Genomic DNA, 17,579 nt, shown 5'->3' with positions numbered 1-17,579 from the left:
CACGGTGCCACTGGGGGCACAACCGGGGGCTGTATATGTAGTACTCCTTTTACAAAAGTCTGGACTTCAGGAACTGAAGCCAATTCTTTCTGGAAGAAAATCGACAGGGCCGAAATTTGAACCTTAATGGACCCTAATTTGAGGCCCATAGACAATCCTGTTTGCAGGAAATGTAGGAATCGACCCAGTTGAAATTCCTCCGTCGGGGCCTTCCTGGCCTCACACCACGCAACATATTTTCTCCAAATGCGGTGATAATGTTGTGCAGTCACCTCCTTCCTGGCTTTTACCAGGGTAGGGATGACCTCTTCCGGAATGCCTTTTTCCCTTAGGATTCGGCGTTCAACCGCCATGCCGTCAAACGCAGCCGCGGTAAGTCTTGGAATAGACACGGTCCCTGCTGAAGCAGGTCCCGTCTTAGAGGTAGAGGCCACGGATCTTCCGTGAGCATCTCCTGAAGTTCCGGGTACCAAGTTCTTCTTGGCCAATCCGGAGCCACGAGTATCGTTCTTACTCCCCTTTGCCGTATAATTCTCAGTACTTTTGGTATGAGAGGCAGAGGAGGAAACACATACACTGACTGGTACACCCATGGTGTTACCAGAGCGTCTACAGCTATTGCCTGAGGGTCTCTTGACCTGGCGCAATACCTGTCCAGTTTTTTGTTGAGGCGGGACGCCATCATGTCCACCATTGGTCTTTCCCAATGGACCACAATCATGTGGAAGACTTCTGGATGAAGTCCCCACTCTCCCGGGTGCAGATCGTGTCTGCTGAGGAAGTCTGCTTCCCAGTTGTCCACTCCCGGGATGAACACAGCTGACAGTGCTAACACATGATTTTCTGCCCAGCGGAGAATCCTTGCAGCTTCTGTCATTGCCCTCCTGCTTCTTGTGCCGCCCTGTCTGTTTACGTGGGCGACTGCCGTGATGTTGTCCGACTGAATCAACACCGGCTGACCCTGAAGCAGAGGTTTTGCCAGGCTTAGAGCATTGTAGATTGCTCTTAGCTCCAGTATATTTATGTGAAGAGACGTCTCCAGGCTTGACCACACGCCCTGGAAGTTTCTTCCCTGTGTGACCGCTCCCCAGCCTCTCAGGCTGGCATCCGTGGTCACTAGGACCCAGTTCTGTATGCCGAATCTGCGGCCCTCTAACAGATGAGCACTCTGCAACCACCATAGCAGAGACACTCTTGTGGACAATTTTTCCGCTGATGCATCTGCAGATGCGATCCGGACCATTTGTCCAGCAGATCCCACTGAAAAGTTCGTGCATGGAATCTGCCGAATGGAATCGCTTCGTAAGAAGGTACCATTTTTCCCAGGACTCTTGTGCATTGATGCACAGATACTTTTCCTGGTTTTAGGAGGTTCCTGACTAGATCGGATAACTCCCTGGCTTTCTCCTCCGGAAGAAATACCTTTTTCTGAACAGTGTCCAGAATCATCCCTAGGAACAACAGACGTGTCGTCGGGATCAGTTGGGATTTTGGAAAATTCAGAATCCACCCGTGTTGTTGGAGCACTACTTGGGTTAGTGCTACTCCGACCTCCAGCTGTTCTCTGGATCTTGCCCTTATCAGGAGATCGTCCAAGTAAAGGATAATTAAGACGCCTTCTCTTCGAAGAAGGATCATCATTTCGGCCATTACCTTGGTAAAGACCCGGGGTGCCGTGGACAATCCAAACGGCAGCGTCTGAAACTGATAATGACAGTTTTGGACCACGAACCTGAGGTACCCTTGGTGTGAAGGACAAATTGGAACATGAAGGTAAGCATCCTTGATGTCCAAGGACACCATAAAATCCCCTTCTTCCAGATTCGCTATCACTGCTCTGAGTGACTCCATCTTGAACTTGAATTTTTGTATGTACAGGTTCAGAGATTTTAGATTTAGAATCGGTCTTACCGAGCCGTCCGGCTTCGGTACCACAAATAGCGTGGAGTAATACCCCTGTCCCTGTTGTAGGAGGGGTACCTTGACTATCACCTGCTGAGAATACAGCTTGTGAATGGCCTCCAATACAGTCGCCCTGTCGGAGGGAGACGTTGGCAAAGCAGACTTTAGGAAACGGCGAGGAGGGGACTTCTCGAATTACAACCTGTAACCCTGAGATACTACCTGCAGGATCCAGGGGTCCACCTGCGAGTGAGCCCACTGTGCGCTGAAATGTTTGAGGCGACCCCCCACCGCCCCTGAGTCTGCTTGTAAGGTCCCAGCGTCATCGCGTCCATAAACTTCTTCTGGCAGATATGGACATCGCACTTACTCTTGATGCCAGAGTGCAAATATCTCTCTGTGCATCTCGCATATAAAGAAATGCATACTTTAACTGCTCTATAGTCAGTAAAATACTGTCCCTATCCAGGGTATCAATATTTTCAGACAGTGACTCCGACCAAGCCACGCCAGCACTGCACATCCAGGCTGAGGCGATTGCTGGTCTCAGTATAACACCCGTATGTGTGTATATACTTTTTAATGTATTCTCCAGCCTCCTATCAGCTGGATCCTTGAGGGCGGCCGTATCAGGAGACGGTAACGCCACTTGCTTTGATAAGCGTGTGAGCGCCTTATCCACCCTAGGAGGTGTTTCCCAGCGCGCCCTAACCTCTGGCGGGAAAGGGTATAATGCCAATAACTTCTTTGAAATTAGCAGTTTTCTATCTGGGGTAACCCACGCTTCATCACACACTTCATTCAGTTCCTCTGATTCAGGAAAAACTATCGGTAGTTTTTTCACACCCCACATAATACCCCTTTTTGTGGTACTTGCAGTATCAGAGATATGCAAAGCCTCCTTCATTGCCGTGATCATATAACGTGTGGCCCTACTGGAAAATACGTTTGTTTCTTCACCGTCGACACTGGATTCAGTGTCAGTGTCTGGGTCTGTGTCGACCGACTGAGGTAAAGGGCGTTTTACAGCCCCTGACGGTGTCAGAGACGCCTGTACAGGTACTAACTGGTTTGCCGGTTGTCTCATGTCGTCAACCGACTTTTGTAGCGTGCTGACACTATTCCGTAATTCCATAAACAAAGCCATCCATTCTGGTGTCGACTCCCTAGGGGGTGACATCACCATTACAGGCAATTGCTCCGCCTCCACGCCAACATCGTCCTCATACATGTCGACACACACGTACCGACACACAGCAGACACACAGGGAATGCTCTGATAGAAGACAGGACCCCACTAGCCCTTTGGGGAGACAGAGGGAGAGTTTGCCAGCACACACCCAAGCGCTATAAATATATATAGGGACAACCTTAATAAGTGTGTTCCCTTTATAGCAGCTCAAATATTATAAATATCGCCAATAAGTGCCCCCCCTCTCTGTTTTTACCCTGTTTCTGTAGTGCAGTGCAGGGGAGAGTCCTGGGAGCCTTCCTCGCAGCGGAGCTGGGCAGGAAAATGGCGCTGTGTGCTGAGGAGAATAGGCCCCGCCCCCTTTTCGGCGGGCTTCTTCTCCCGTTTTTTTTGGAACCTGGCAGGGGTTAAATACATCCATATAGTTCCAGGGGCTATATGTGATATATTTTAGCCAGAATAGGTATATTACATTGCTGCCCAGGGCGCCCCCCCCAGCGCCCTGCACCCTCAGTGACCGCTGGTGTGAAGTGTGCGGAGAGCAATGGCGCACAGCTGCAGTGCTGTGCGCTACCTCATGAAAACTGAGACGTCTTCTGCCGCCGGTTTCTGGACCTCTTCTCTATTCGGCATCTGCAAGGGGGTCGGCGGCGCGGCTCCGGTGACCCATCCAGGCTGTACCTGTGATCGTCCCTCTGGAGCTAGTGTCCAGTAGCCTAAGAAGCAAATCCATCCTGCACGCAGGTGAGTTCACTTCTTTTCCCCTAAGTCCCTCGTTGCAGTGAGCCTGTTGCCAGCAGGACTCACTGAAAATAAAAAACCTAACAAACTTTTTCTAAGCAGCTCTTTAGGAGAGCCACCTAGATTGCACCCTGCTCGGACGGGCACAAAAACCTAACTGAGGCTTGGAGGAGGGTCATAGGGGGAGGAGCCAGTACACACCACCTAGTGGTCAAATTTTTAAATTTTGTGCCCTGTCTCCTGCGGAGCCGCTATTCCCCATGGTCCTGACGGAGTCCCAGCATCCACTAGGACGTCAGAGAAATACTGGCTGCTTTATTTTTACACTGCAATTTAGATTTCAGTTTGAATATACCCCACCCAAATCTCTCTCTCTCTGCACGTTATATCTGCCCAGCTCCCTGCAGTGCACATGAGGGGGTAATTCTGAGTTGATTGCAGCAGGAACTTTGTTAGCAGTTGGGCAAAACTATGTGCACTGCAGGGGATGCAGATATAACATGTGCAGAGAGAGTTAGATTTGGGTGGGTTATTTTGTTTCTGTGCAGGGTAAATACTGGCTGCTTTATTTTTACACTGCAATTTAGATTGCAGATTGAACACACCACACCCAAATCTAAAGGGCCCTACACACTCGGCGATGCGCCGCCGAGGTGCCCGACGGCCGATACGGCCGACGAGCAACCCGGCGGCGGGGGGGCAGTGACGGGGGGAGTGAAGTTTCTTCACTCCCCCCGTCACCCGGCTGCATTGAAGTGCAGGCAAATATGGACGAGATCGTCCATATTGGCCTGCATGCACAGCCGACGGGAGATCAGCGATGAACGAGCGCGGGGCCGCGCATCGTTCATCGCTGGAGTCTCCACACTGAAAGATATGAACGAGATCTCGTTCATTTATGAACGAGATCGTTCATATCTTTCAGAATATCGGCATGTGTGTAGGGCCTATAACTCTCTGCACATGTTAAATCTGCCTCCCCTGCAGTGCACATGGTTTTGTCCAACTGCTAACAAAGTTCCTGCTGCGATCAACTCGGAATTACCCCCCATGGTTTTGCCCATTTGCTGCTGCGATCAGATCTGAATTAGGCCCATTATCCATATGGTACACTAAGGGCTAAAACACACTACCCGGCTTTTGCCGGCCAGGAAAAAGCCGGACGGCTATATCCCGTGCCGGCATTGTAGTTAACAGTGTGAGGGGTAGGGTCCCTTCACACTGCCCGGCCCTAGCCCGGCTGCCGGGTCTCACCACTGGAAGGGCCGGCTGCACCCATTAGCAGGAACATTTGAATACTGCCGGGGGGGATTTGAATCCCGCCCCAATAGTCTGAATTCCCAAAATTGGGAAATTAACAGTTTGCGTCAATGCTTTATGGCATAAGTTTATGCCCTAAGGCAGAGTACCAATCTATGATTTGCTACAAAAGACAGACAGAGGCAAACTACATGAACTATTTATTTCAGGTATCTCTGTACTCTACTAGACAAGGTAGTTTAACCTTAATTCCTAAACAAGTGTTAGAATGAAAAATATACATGAAATTACATTTTTAAATAAAGAATTAAGCAAAGTTCAGGTTTGTAAAAAATATTAGCATCTTATATTGTGTAACTTTACTCTTGAACATGAAGAACTTTTAAAGTTTCCTCCTTATGAACCCTTTTCCGTGATGTAGATGTATTGAAGCGCTAAACCGCATTAACCATCTACATTTATGATGGAGTAATATAATTGGGTGAACAATAATTAATGTCAATAGTTCCCATCAACATTCAATCAACTCCACTTTTAACTCCTTTTTATCCCCTATATCCCATCTAAGCAGCAGGCTATCTATCCCGGATCACCAACTCAAAGCTGATGTTCATTGTACTGAAGCTTTAATGTATGTAAAGCAACGAGCGGAAGAAACAGGAGTCCGGGGCCGGTGCCCGGTCAGGAGTCGTCCTTGGATTCCGGTTTGTCTTTGCTGGGTCCCATGAACTCTATTCCGTCCACCGGGATGTCCTTGTCCTTGATGGCTTTCTGCAGAACATAACCAGTTACAAAGGATAGGACATCTCCGCCACCCCTCACGCCCGGCCGGCAAACCCCCCTCACCTGCACGCAGCGCCGGTACCGCCGGAACAGATCGGTGCACGGGTCCCCGCTGCCTTCCCCCTTCAGAAACTTCTCCGCGAACCAGCGGTTGAAGCACTGGTCATACTCGCGCTTCATGTCCGTGCATTCCTCTCCCACGCTGTTCATGTCACTCGCGAGTGACCCGGCGACAACTAAACACTTTCTACTCCTGTCACCTCTATTACACTCGCTGAGCAGTGGCGGCCATCTTGTTCCCGGGCATAGCTGTGTGGATGACGCCGGACATATGCCTCTAATGCGCCCTTTCTAAACATGTCTGCTCTTCCCTTATCATAGTGCGGTTTAGGCCTTTCCCGTCGCAGATTTCCTGACGTCGAATACGACACAGTCCAAGATGTGGCTGCGAACGGCCGCCTTGCGGTGCTGGGGGAGGAATGGAATGGGAGCCCGGCGGCTCCTGTCCTCACAGAGCAAGGTACGGGTGGGAGCACGTGGGAGGGGGCAGTGCGGTATATACAGAACAATGGTACTATGTATGTTCTTTGTCCTGAAGGTGCCACAAAGACCCACATGGAGCTTTGACCCGGAAACTGATGTGCAGGTAATTCTGAGTAAAGCAGTGAATGCACTCACACAGTAGTCTCTGCTGTGTGCCTGATTACACCAGCCTCCTGAGATATGACTGCGGCCCGGCAGCTCAGTGTTATTATTACTTATATTTGTCACATTATAAAACCACCACGAGGTCACTGCTCATACAGGAGTTGAAGCATATAAGTCAGAGGTTCTCAAACTCGGTCCTCAGGACCCCACACAGTGCATGTTTTGCAGGTAACCCAGCAGGTGCACAGGTGTATTAATTACTCACCGACACATTTTAAAAGGTCCACAGGTGGAGTTAATTATTTCACTTGCGATTCTGCGAGACCTGCAAAACATGCACTGTGTGTGCCCCCGAGGACCGAGTTTGAGAACCTCTGATATAAGTGATTTTATATATATATATATATATATATATATATATATATATGGTAAGCTATGGAGGGCTTAGCATTACTTGCTGCATATGAACTAATGGTACATCACACTGCAACCCCAGGTATTTGTAGCAATTTTTTACGTTTTTTTTTTAATCCCAAACTTCCACTTTTTAAAGCAATTGTCCGACTCCGCTTCAAGCTGAGCAGTGTTACTTTTCTTTTCCTGTGTTTGTTTTGTGTGTGTGATTATTTCCCAGGTCTGTCATGTAGCCCCAGAAGTTATAGATCATCTGGAACATTTGGCATTGGTTGATTTTCGAAACCAGGAGGGAGTCCAACGCCTGGAGAGAGCAATCCATTTTGCTAACCAGCTACACAGTGTTAATACAGATGGCGTGCAGCCATTGGCATCTGTGTTAGAAGACCGGTAATTATGACAATTGTCTCTCTTGTGTAATTGGGGGTAAAGAAAAGGGAGCATATGTGCACCATGGCAAAACCACCTTGCACTGCAAAGGTAAGGTTGCAAACTCAAAATGAGCAGAAATATTTATGTTCTGTGAGGACGGGGAAAGACCTAGTTCAATTCTAAATTTCAGTGTAAAAACCAAAACTGCCCAGGCTATGTATTGCATGCAATAATAAAGGACTACATTTACACCATTTCCATTGTTTGCAAAAGAGGCACTTTTTTTGTCTTGCACCCAAATCTCTGCAACATTCCAGCAACTTATCTAATGCACATTTCTTATCAATAGGGGACTGTATATAAGGAATGATACAGTGACCACTGGAAACTGCACAGAACTTCTTCTCGCTAATGCGAGTGTTGTTGTGGAAGATTATTTTATTGCACCTCCAGGTATTAAGAGTAAAAATATCTTAGGTTGAAATTTTTCTTCTTTTAAGAACATCTACACTAAAGATACATTTTTTTTGCCAACAGGAAACATCCCCTTGCCACCACAGGAGAATGTCTACTCTTCCAACATGGACAATCTGTAATCCTTTAGGACTCTACATTGAAAAGCAAAGAACGCAGGACTAGGAAAGTTCAGTTTTATTAGGACAGCTACAGATGTTTATTTTAACTGAAACACTTTCATAATAAAGGGAAACACATACAAACTTGATTGAAGATTAAAAGTTATTTCAAATGATATTGTTCTAACAAACTGATGGGGGTAGGTCTATATATAGGATAAACATGAACATTCCCTTAGGTTTGTCCCAGTGCCACAACATTCCACCTGGTTATATCCCGTATAGCTATTGTTCACTGCACACTTATCCAAACAACATCAGATTAGGCACAATACTGTCTGTTGCCTTCTTGAAGATGACAAAACTTAAAAATAAAACAATGAAAAACATCTGATGCAAACAGCACACACTTCCTAAAATAAAAAGGTACGGGCAGAAAATAATGGTATAAAAGACAGTTGATGAAATCCATCAGTTGTGGAATGTAAGAGCAGATGGTCTTTCGAATTAAATTGATAGAAAGTGTCCCTGCGTGGCAACTCAGTACTGTCGGAAGGGGGAGGCATAACGGGGAGAGCGACGACTTTGATATGGAGAATCACGGCCTCTAGAACGGGATCTGGATCTTGAGTAGCTGGTATTTCTTTCAGCACAGACACGAATGTATGAGGTTTCACCCTGACAAGAAAAAAAAAAAAAAATTATTCTATGTTCACTGCGAACAAACATTAAAAAAAACAAAAAAAACACTGCCATCATCTTACCTCATGAGACCGAAACTTAGTGTCATCCAATTTCCTCAAAGCATATTCCATGTCTTCTTTACGAATAAACTCCACTATTCCCATCCCATCTTTGTGTACATCAGCATAACAAACATCTCCAGCTTCTCTCATATGATCCTTCAGATCTTGCCAGCTCCCTGATGGAGGAAGACCTGAAACAAAAGAAAATGACATTTAGCATTTTGTTAACTCAGGAGTAGAGATTTGGGTTTCTTGAATTGACTGCAAACATAGGGCAATGGTGTTGTGGGTTAGAAACGTCTGCGTGATGAAAGTTAGTGACGTCCCCCAACATGGCTTAAGCCTCCTGCCTGAGGTACAAAAGACTGCAACAAAGGGCTTTGTGTCAGCTGACCCAGTGCCACATAGTTGCTACTTGTATCTTGCATAGCCATCATTCACTGTGCTTTTATTCACAATCTTCTCAACGGGAGGCAGTAATGTGACCAGTGGTTAGGAAAGTCGGTCACAATACCGATGCCGGAATCCCGCCCCCTTCCAGTCCGCATGCCGACTAACAGGGACTATTTCCACGACACACAGTGTGTGAATATAACCTATCGCGCACAGTTCGCCACCAAGCCTGCAGCATGGCAAGCGAAGCGTGCCCGCAAGGGTCCTCGTTCTGCTTGCCCCCCCCCCCCATAAGCCGGGATTCCGGAGTCAGCATGGTGACCGGCAGTCTCCTGACCACCGGTCACGCATACCGATCCCTCCCCAACGTAGGCAAGATTCTGTCAGTTATCTTACTAAAAATGATAACATGCACACTAGGCAGCATGCAAACTTCACAGAATATGAAATACCCTAATGGTGAAAATGTGGATTTTTACATTTGGCAACAACGATATTAGCTAGGGATGTCTGCACTGTAAGGGCCCAATCAAGAAGACTGGTACAGGTCGAGTATCCCTTATCCAAAATCCCATATATTTGGGTCCCCTACTGAGATAATGACATTTATATAATGTGTGTATATATAGATATAAGATATAGATATATAATGGGTCATTATCTCAGTAGGGGAAACAAAACTGATTTTAAATTTTGGATAAGGGACACAAACTAACACTTTTGCACGGGTGTGGATAATAGGGTCGACAGTAAGTCAACACCTGAAATAGGTCGACACAAGCATTAGGTCAACATGACAAAAGGTCAGTGTTAAAAAAATAAATAAAAATCGCTGTAGAGTGACTGGGTACCCCACTAAGTGCACCATGTCCCCTTGCATGGCTCGCCATGCTTCGGGCAAGGTGCCTTGTTGTGCTCGGCATAAATTACCATTCCCAATTATAGTCCACGTGGATAGTAAAGTGTGAAAGAGTTTTTTTTTTTTTAAATTGAAAAAAATCACGTCGACCTAATGCATGTCGTCATATAGACCAGATACCCTTTTCGGTGTGGATCATAGGGTCAACCACACACTTAGGTCGACAGTAACTAAATCAACACCTGAAATAGGTGGACACAAGCATTGTGAGAAACCATGTTGACCGGATACCATTTTGCACAATGATGTACACGAGCTATTGCCCTTCTCCAGAAGGGATGCGGTCAAGATGCCGGCGGTCGAAATACAGACGCTGGAATCCCGACATATTCTCCCTCTGTGGGTGTCCACGACACCCATAGAGGGAGAATATAATAGTGTGCATAGAGGGAGAATACAATAGTGTGCCGAGCGTAGCGAGGCACCGTGCCCGCAGCGTGGCGAGGGAAGCGAGCCCGCAAGGGGCTGCGTTCCCCTCGCCACCCGTCGGGATTACGGCGTCGGTATTTCGACCGCCGGGATTCCGGCCGGTGGCATTTAGTACTGATCCCCTCCAGAAGTGTAAAAACGATGATTGCTTTGCAGATTTATGCTGATAGTGCATGTAGTAAACACGATATGCAACTTTACCATAATACACTGGCCGGTATCCAGTTAGCAGTGGTAATTTACCGCAGCTAATGGATCGGCCTGAGGCTATCCAATTTGCCCCAATTGTACTTATCAGGGATTATGCACCAGGTGCCTCAGGCACCTAAAAGCATTAGCAGAAATAAGCAGCCGCCGGGGACCCGGTTTTTCACTATAACACATGGGTCCGGGAACTTATCCCAGATACCATGTGTTATCTTGCGAAAATAAGTGAATTACCACATGATTAAAACATGCTATAATTGGACAGCCCTATAATACTATGGGGCTATTTTAGTCAGTTTGTCATGCAGTAAATTGGCGGCAATTGGATACCATCCACTATCATAATAAAACAAAAAAATTTAAGATGGCCGCAGTTACTTGGATAAAATGTCAAAGTGGGGATGAGTAGAAAAATCTGCAACTTACATGTGGAAGGCAGAAGTGTAAAAAGTTTTCATTCAAAGAAATGCATTTTACCAATTGCTGAGTATACATGAGTAGCACAAACATGTATATCACTTGCAGAGAATGTTATGTGGTGATGTAAGATACATACCTACAGGTGTTGTGTGTGAAAACCAATCACAAGCCACAGTTATTTCATTGAGGCCCGTGATTGGTCTTTCAAAATTACCATCAGGATTCTCCTTTGGTGTAAGAAAAACAACTGTTATGGCCCAGGGAAAATATTTAGTAAGGATTGAACAGGCAGACTAACCACATGCCTGCTTGTTGTGATTTATCCTCCCACCAACATCCCAGGTGGTAAAGAGGGGTGTATAGTAAAACACTTTACTGTGGTACTACTACATCACAATGGGGGGGGGGGGGGTAAATTTTTAGGCTAGAGAACTGTGGGGCAGATGTATTAACCTGGAGAAGGCATAAGGAAGTGATAAACCAGTGATATGTGCAAGGTGATAAAGACACCAGCCAATCAGCTCCAATATGTAAATTAACAATTAGGATCTGATTGGCTGGTGCCTTTATCACCTTGCACATATCACTGGTTTATCACTTCTTTATGCCTTCTCCAGGTTAATACATCTGCCCCAATGCCCGTTATATGAACATCTACCAATGTAGCATATCGCAGACGGGCACCATGATAAGCATGTTAGATAGCATTAGTACAATGAGGGTTCTCTGTGAGGGTTTCTGCCGCTGCTGGCTGTGAGGGGGCGGGGCCCGAGGTACAAGTGAGCGCTCAGGCCGCCTCTGGCTTACACGCGGCCTATACAGGGACATGTTACAGCACGCAGCAGACTGGGAATCACCCCGTTACCTGAGACGAGGACTCTGAACTCTGATCTCCGAGAGGGGGGTCCGTTCCTTCCACGTGGCCCGCCGTAACCGCCCCCGGTGCCGGCCCCGGCCCCCCGGTTAGATCGGGGAAACTCCACACGTAACCGGCCAGAGCCGAACTCGTATCCGTTGCGTCCAAACACGGCGTCCTCCGCATCCCTGAGAGGAGAAGAGAGCACTGAGAGCCCGGTCACACGGAGGTCACCACCCGCCCCCAGCCCCGCCGAACACTGCGCCTCACACCCACAGGCCCCAGCACAAAGCCCGGGCCTACCCCCGGAGGCCCCCCGCTCCTCGCCTCCCCGCACGTCGGGCGGCCACTGGATGCCGGGGAGACGCCGCAGCGCATCCCGCCCGCCGCTCACCTCGGGTCCTGGAAGCTGATGAAGGCGAACGGTGCGGCGCTGCTGCCCCCGCGATTCTTCAGCTCGATGCTGCGGATCCGCCCGTACCGGTGGAACAGCTCTTCCAGCTCCTTCTCCCGCACGTCGGCGGGCAGGTTCCCCACATAGATCCGCCCGTCTCCGGAGCTACCCCGTGCGCTCTCCCGCTCCCAGCTAGACATCTTGCCGCTTCCTGTGACCAGCCGCGCGGAGCACGGCGGGAGAGTACAGGAAGTACCTAAAAGCGGAAGTGATTGCGGGAGCGCGCGTCAAAGGGGAAGGACTTAGCCGGAGCGCGCGTTAGGGATGGAGGAGGAGGAATGCCGCCTAGGTATTGTCTACCTGGTGACCCACATAAAAAGCAGATACCGCGGCATCCACCCTCTCAGCCCTGTAATAATGTACCTAATAACGTATCCCCCATCTTATACATGAACGTGTTACGTGTTCATCCGCCCTGGCTCCTAGTTACTTAGCAACCTCGCCATGGAAACCCGTTACCATGGCCACCACCCTTGCATCCATTTTCTGGCTGGGTTACACAGAGTACATGCAGTATTCTTTTCGCATCTGTACTCAGAAATATGGTGCTGACCTATCATATAAACTAGTAGCTAGTGGGTTATTATGAGGCTTCCAAGTGATCCATATGAGGAAGGCACAGCATCAGTCACCTATAACTTCCATCTGCTGTGAAGAAAAGATCAGTTATATGTAAACTCATTCAGGAACCCGCCATAGGTGACAGCTGCCACTCATTTCTAGGAAAAGGTTTTACATTTGATTCCCTGTTGATATATTCTGACCGTCTAGCTGCACTACGCAATTCTTACCGTTCTCTGAGTTCTTACCGTTCTCTGAGTTGTACATAGGGGGTCATTCTGAGTTGATGGCTACCTGCATTCGTTCGCTGTGCAGCGATGATGCAAAAAAAAGCCACTTCTGCACATGCGTATGCGGCGCAATGCGCACGCGCAACGTACTATTACAACGAACTATGGGAGTCATTCCGAGTTGTTTGCTCGTTGCCGATTTTCGCTATACTGCAATTAGTCGCTTACTGCGCATGCGCAAGGTTCGCAGAGCGCATGCGCTTAGTTATTTTACACAAAAGTTAGGTATTTTACTCACGGCATAACAAAGCTTTTTCATCGCTGTGCTGATCGTAGTGTGATTGACAGGAAGTGGGTGTTTCTGGGCGGAAACTGGCTGTTTTATGGGAGTGTGCAGAAAAACGCAGGCGTTCGAGTTGCAAAACGCAGGAGTGGCTGGAGAAACGGAGTGGTTGGGCAAACGCTGGGTGTGTTTGTGACGTCAAACCAGGAACGAAAAGGACTGAGCTGGTCGCAATGGCTGAGTAAGGGGCCCTACTCATTTGACGATGCGCCGCCGAGGTGCCCGACGAGCGACCCGGCGGCGGGGGGGCAGTGACGGGGGGAGTGAAGTTTCTTCACTCCCCCCGTCACGCGGCTGCATTGAAGTGCAGGCAAATATGGACGAGATCGTCCATATTGGCCTGCATGCACAGCCGACGGGAGACCAGCGATGAACGAGCGCGGGGCCGCGCATCGTTCATCGCTGGAGTCTCCACACTGAAAGATATGAACGAGTTCTCGTTCATTTATGAACGAGATCGTTCATATCTTTCAGAAAATCGGTCAGTGTGTAGGGCCTATTAGTCTGGAGCTACTCAGAAACTGCTAAGAAATTTCTATTCGCAATTCTGCTAATCTTTCGTTCGCAATTCTGCTAAGCTAAGATACACTCCCAGAGGGCGGCGGCTTAGCGTGCGCAATGCTGCTAAAAGCAGCTAGCGAGCGAACAACTCCGAATCACCCCCTATGTAATTTCACACAGGGTCTAGCGAAGCATTTCAGTCTCACTGCTGACCGCAGAGTGATTGACATGAAGTGGACGTTTCTGGGTGTCAACTGACCGTTTTCAGGGAGTGTTCCGAAAAATGCAGGCGTGCCAGGAAAAACACAGGAGTGGCTGGGCGAACGCAGGGTGTGTTTGTGACGTCAAAACAGGAACTGAATAGTCTGAAGTGATCGCAAGCGCTGAGTAGGTTTAGAGCTACTCAGAAACTGCACAAAAAAAATTTGTAGCCGCTCTGCGATCCTTTCGTTCGCACTTCTGCTAAGCTACAATACACTCCCAGTGGGCGGCGGCATAGCGTTTGCACAGCTGCTAAAAACTGCTAGCGAGCGAACAACTCGGAATGAACACCATAGTGTCATATCTGTTCATGTCTTAATTTATAGGGTCATATATATTTGTTTCTGGTGGGGAGGAGGGAATAGAAGCTTGATATTTGGGCTGTCCTATCTAAATCAGGACGGACAAGGAGGAATTATGAAACTACACCTAGCTACCACTGTCCATAAAACCTATTTTACAACCTCATTGCACGCCCCTTTCCCATTTATTTTCATCTTACAATAGGAGTGAAATAAATAATTTCTATTAAGAGTTTATTAAGTACTGATCAATCAATACTGCCAAGGTTAAGTTGGGAAAACACTATACGATATGCTGTACGATTTTGCGATCCGCGATGGATCACGGCAACCATCATATAGTATGTACCCTCAAATCCACCCAATTCAAACGTGCTGCACATCAGATGGGCTAATTCCACAAATGATGTCTTGTTAAATAAAGCAAGTAACAATATATCATGTGGTATGGCAGATCATGTAGTACACAGGTTCTCAAACTCGGTCCTCAGGACCCCACACGGTTATGTTTTGCATGTCACCTGTAGATTTCTCAAATGTGACAGTTGGTGATACACAGTGCAGCTGCTGGGTGACATGGAAAACGTGAACCGTGTGGGGTCCTGAGGACCGAGTTTGAGAACCACTGATGTAGTATGTACAGTAATGCAATCTATTGTACATCACATTGTCATTCACTTGTGTACCCAGCTTTAGTGTTTTAATAATAATGTTATTTTTTCTTCGTTCCTCTATGGCAGCCATACATTGGAAATAGGACTTGTGTCCCCCAGCATAGACGAGAAGTTTTTTCAGGGGACGTCTACCCCTGGCTATATATTCCGGCTCCTCCCTCTTGCATATGTCTTTTTCTCATACGTCCTTGAGGATGCTGGGGACTCCGTAAGGACCATGGGGTATAGACGGATCCGCAGGAGCTTGGGCACACTATAAAGACTTAAACTGGGTGTGAACTGGCTCCTCCCTCTATGGCCCTCCTCCAGACCTCAGTTAGACTTTGTGCCCAGGAGTGATGGGTCACACACTAGGGGAGCTCTCCTGAGTTTCTCTAAAAGACTTTATGTTAGGTTTTTTATTTTCAGGTAGACCTGCTGGCTACAGGCTCCCTGCAGCGTGGGAATGAGGGGAGAGAAGCAGGACCTACTTCTTCTTAGTTTAAAGGCTCTGCTTCTCGGCTACTGGACACCATTAGCTCCAGAGGGTTCGATCACTTGGTGCGCCTAGCTGCTTGTTCCCGGAGACACGCCGTCACCCCCTCACAGAAGCCGGAAGAAAGAAGCCAGGTGAGTATGTGAAGAACAGAAGACTTCAGTGACGGCGGAAGACATCAGTAACGGAGGTACAGCGGTCGCGCTGCGCTCCATGCTCCCACACAACGGCACTCACAGGGTGCAGGGCGCTGGGGGGGAGCGCCGTGGGCGGCAGGTTACTGTTGTTTTTAATTAGACTGGCTTTGAAAGTGTATACGGTGCCCGGGCACCGTGTCTCATTCCCCCGCCAGCATGGTAGAGCGCGCTACGCGCCTTGACCCCCCGCCGCCGGCGTCCACGGGTGCAGGGGGATGGGGAGGGGAGCACCCTGAGCAGCAAATTATATTTGTTTTTTTGGGGGCAGAAGGGTTTGTGTTGGCGCTGCCGGGGGGCTCCGTGTCCCGGACCCCCGCCAGCGCGTGTTAGCGCACTGCGCGCCTTTTTCTCCCCCGCCGCTGGCTCCCACGGGTGCAGGGCGCTGGGGAGGGAGCGCTCTGAGCAGCATATTACATATTTTCGTTGCGGGGGATAGAGAGGAACAAGAGGCTTTATGTTGGCGCTGCCGGGGGCTCCGTGTCCTGGACCCCCGCCAGCGCGTGTTAACGTGCTGCGCGACCTTTCTCCCCTGCTGCCGGCTTCCATGGCCCCGGGCGCCGCACGCAATACCCCCAGTCATACCGGCGGTCCCGCGCCGATGCTCCCACACACCAACGTTTTACCTGGGTGCAGGGCGCAGGGGGAGGCGCCCTGAACGGCAGTTTTAGATAGTATATAGTGTATCTACACTATATACGAGGCCAGCCAGTATATTTATGATAAGGGGCTGCAGAGCGCCGAGAAGGGGCGGAGCTTAGCCCTCTCAGAGGAGTCGGCGCCATTTTCTTCAAGATCCCCGCCAGGACTTGCTGTATAGTAAGATGGAGGGGGGGCACAGTGGTTTTAATGCTATAGGGGTGTCATATAGCATTAAGTTTGATAATGGACGCATATTCCTTGTTGTAATACATAATTTCACTGTTTCCGTTTGTTTACCCACTATCGGTTAGTCGACATATGTCGGCAGGCGTGAGGGCTTGGTCACGAGCTGCTGTGGGGATAACTGACGGCTTCGCCGGTGCATGGCGATACTTGATTCGGAAAATTAAGTATTAGCAGATTGGTGTTTGTGTGCTTAAAACAGTAAACACGATAGGGAAGATACAGTCGTTTGTGGATGCCCTGTCGGCATCAACGGTATTTCCTGGGTAAAGAATTATCAGGCTGTCATTGCCTTGTACCTGTATATATATGTATATTTATAGGTATATGTGGGGGGAGTGTTATCAAAATTGTATTTATATGCTTCCCTCAGACCCCTCGGGGTTCCGTGGTTATTAGTATTTTTTGCCCACTTACTTTTCCTTGCTGTTGACATTTACTAAGTTTCTGTCGACCATAACGTTCCTGGTAGATCCACATCTGGGGCATGTCAGTACATGGTCATACACATTCACAACACATTACTGTCACTAGGGACCTGACAGGTCGGGACAATCCACTTGCGTATAGGTTATATCTATATGTATATATATTGTCAAAGTCAGAAAAATATCTCTATGCACACTACCATATTTGCACCTCACACAGGTCCGTGCTGCGCATGCGTACGCTCTCCCGTACGTGCGCATACTCACAGTCGCGGGCACCCGCAGGCGCATGGTATGCGTATTTACGGTAGAGTTTATGTGATCGTAGCGTGCGACTCAATCGTTACATATTTTCACTATATAATGTATTTTGTAGATCATGGTCCCTTTGATAGATTCTGAAAGTTTGGTTAA

General features: G+C 48.3%; 3 protein-coding genes across 3 annotated transcripts; 1 reads left to right on the top strand and 2 right to left on the bottom strand.

The window, feature by feature from the left end:
• Positions 1-5,283: 5,283 nt before the first annotated feature.
• On the bottom strand, positions 5,284-6,088 carry TRIAP1 (TP53 regulated inhibitor of apoptosis 1). Its single transcript, XM_063913120.1, has 2 exons — positions 5,942-6,088; positions 5,284-5,866 (listed from the first exon to the last, which is right to left on the bottom strand). Exons 1-2 carry the CDS (start codon positions 6,086-6,088, stop codon positions 5,777-5,779), a joined length of 237 nt encoding a protein of 78 aa, XP_063769190.1. The 3' UTR covers positions 5,284-5,776.
• Positions 6,089-6,315: 227 nt separating this feature from the next.
• Positions 6,316-8,036, top strand: GATC (glutamyl-tRNA amidotransferase subunit C). The gene is made up of 5 exons (XM_063913119.1): positions 6,316-6,398; positions 6,477-6,524; positions 7,161-7,330; positions 7,662-7,765; positions 7,850-8,036. The coding sequence occupies exons 1-5, from the start codon at positions 6,318-6,320 to the stop codon at positions 7,906-7,908; spliced, it is 462 nt and encodes a 153-aa protein (XP_063769189.1). The 5' UTR covers positions 6,316-6,317; the 3' UTR covers positions 7,909-8,036.
• Positions 7,949-12,590, bottom strand: SRSF9 (serine and arginine rich splicing factor 9). Its single transcript, XM_063913118.1, has 4 exons — positions 12,252-12,590; positions 11,867-12,045; positions 8,652-8,824; positions 7,949-8,565 (listed from the first exon to the last, which is right to left on the bottom strand). Exons 1-4 carry the CDS (start codon positions 12,449-12,451, stop codon positions 8,428-8,430), a joined length of 690 nt encoding a protein of 229 aa, XP_063769188.1. The 5' UTR covers positions 12,452-12,590; the 3' UTR covers positions 7,949-8,427.
• Between the last annotated feature and the right edge of the window lie 4,989 nt (positions 12,591-17,579).

The sequence above is a fragment of the Pseudophryne corroboree genome, chromosome 1 (assembly GCF_028390025.1).
Source record: "Pseudophryne corroboree isolate aPseCor3 chromosome 1, aPseCor3.hap2, whole genome shotgun sequence".
In the NCBI taxonomy this organism is placed as follows: Eukaryota; Metazoa; Chordata; class Amphibia; order Anura; family Myobatrachidae; genus Pseudophryne; species Pseudophryne corroboree.
Note: the sequence above shows the minus strand (reverse complement) of the source record. Positions and strands in the feature narration are given on the sequence as shown.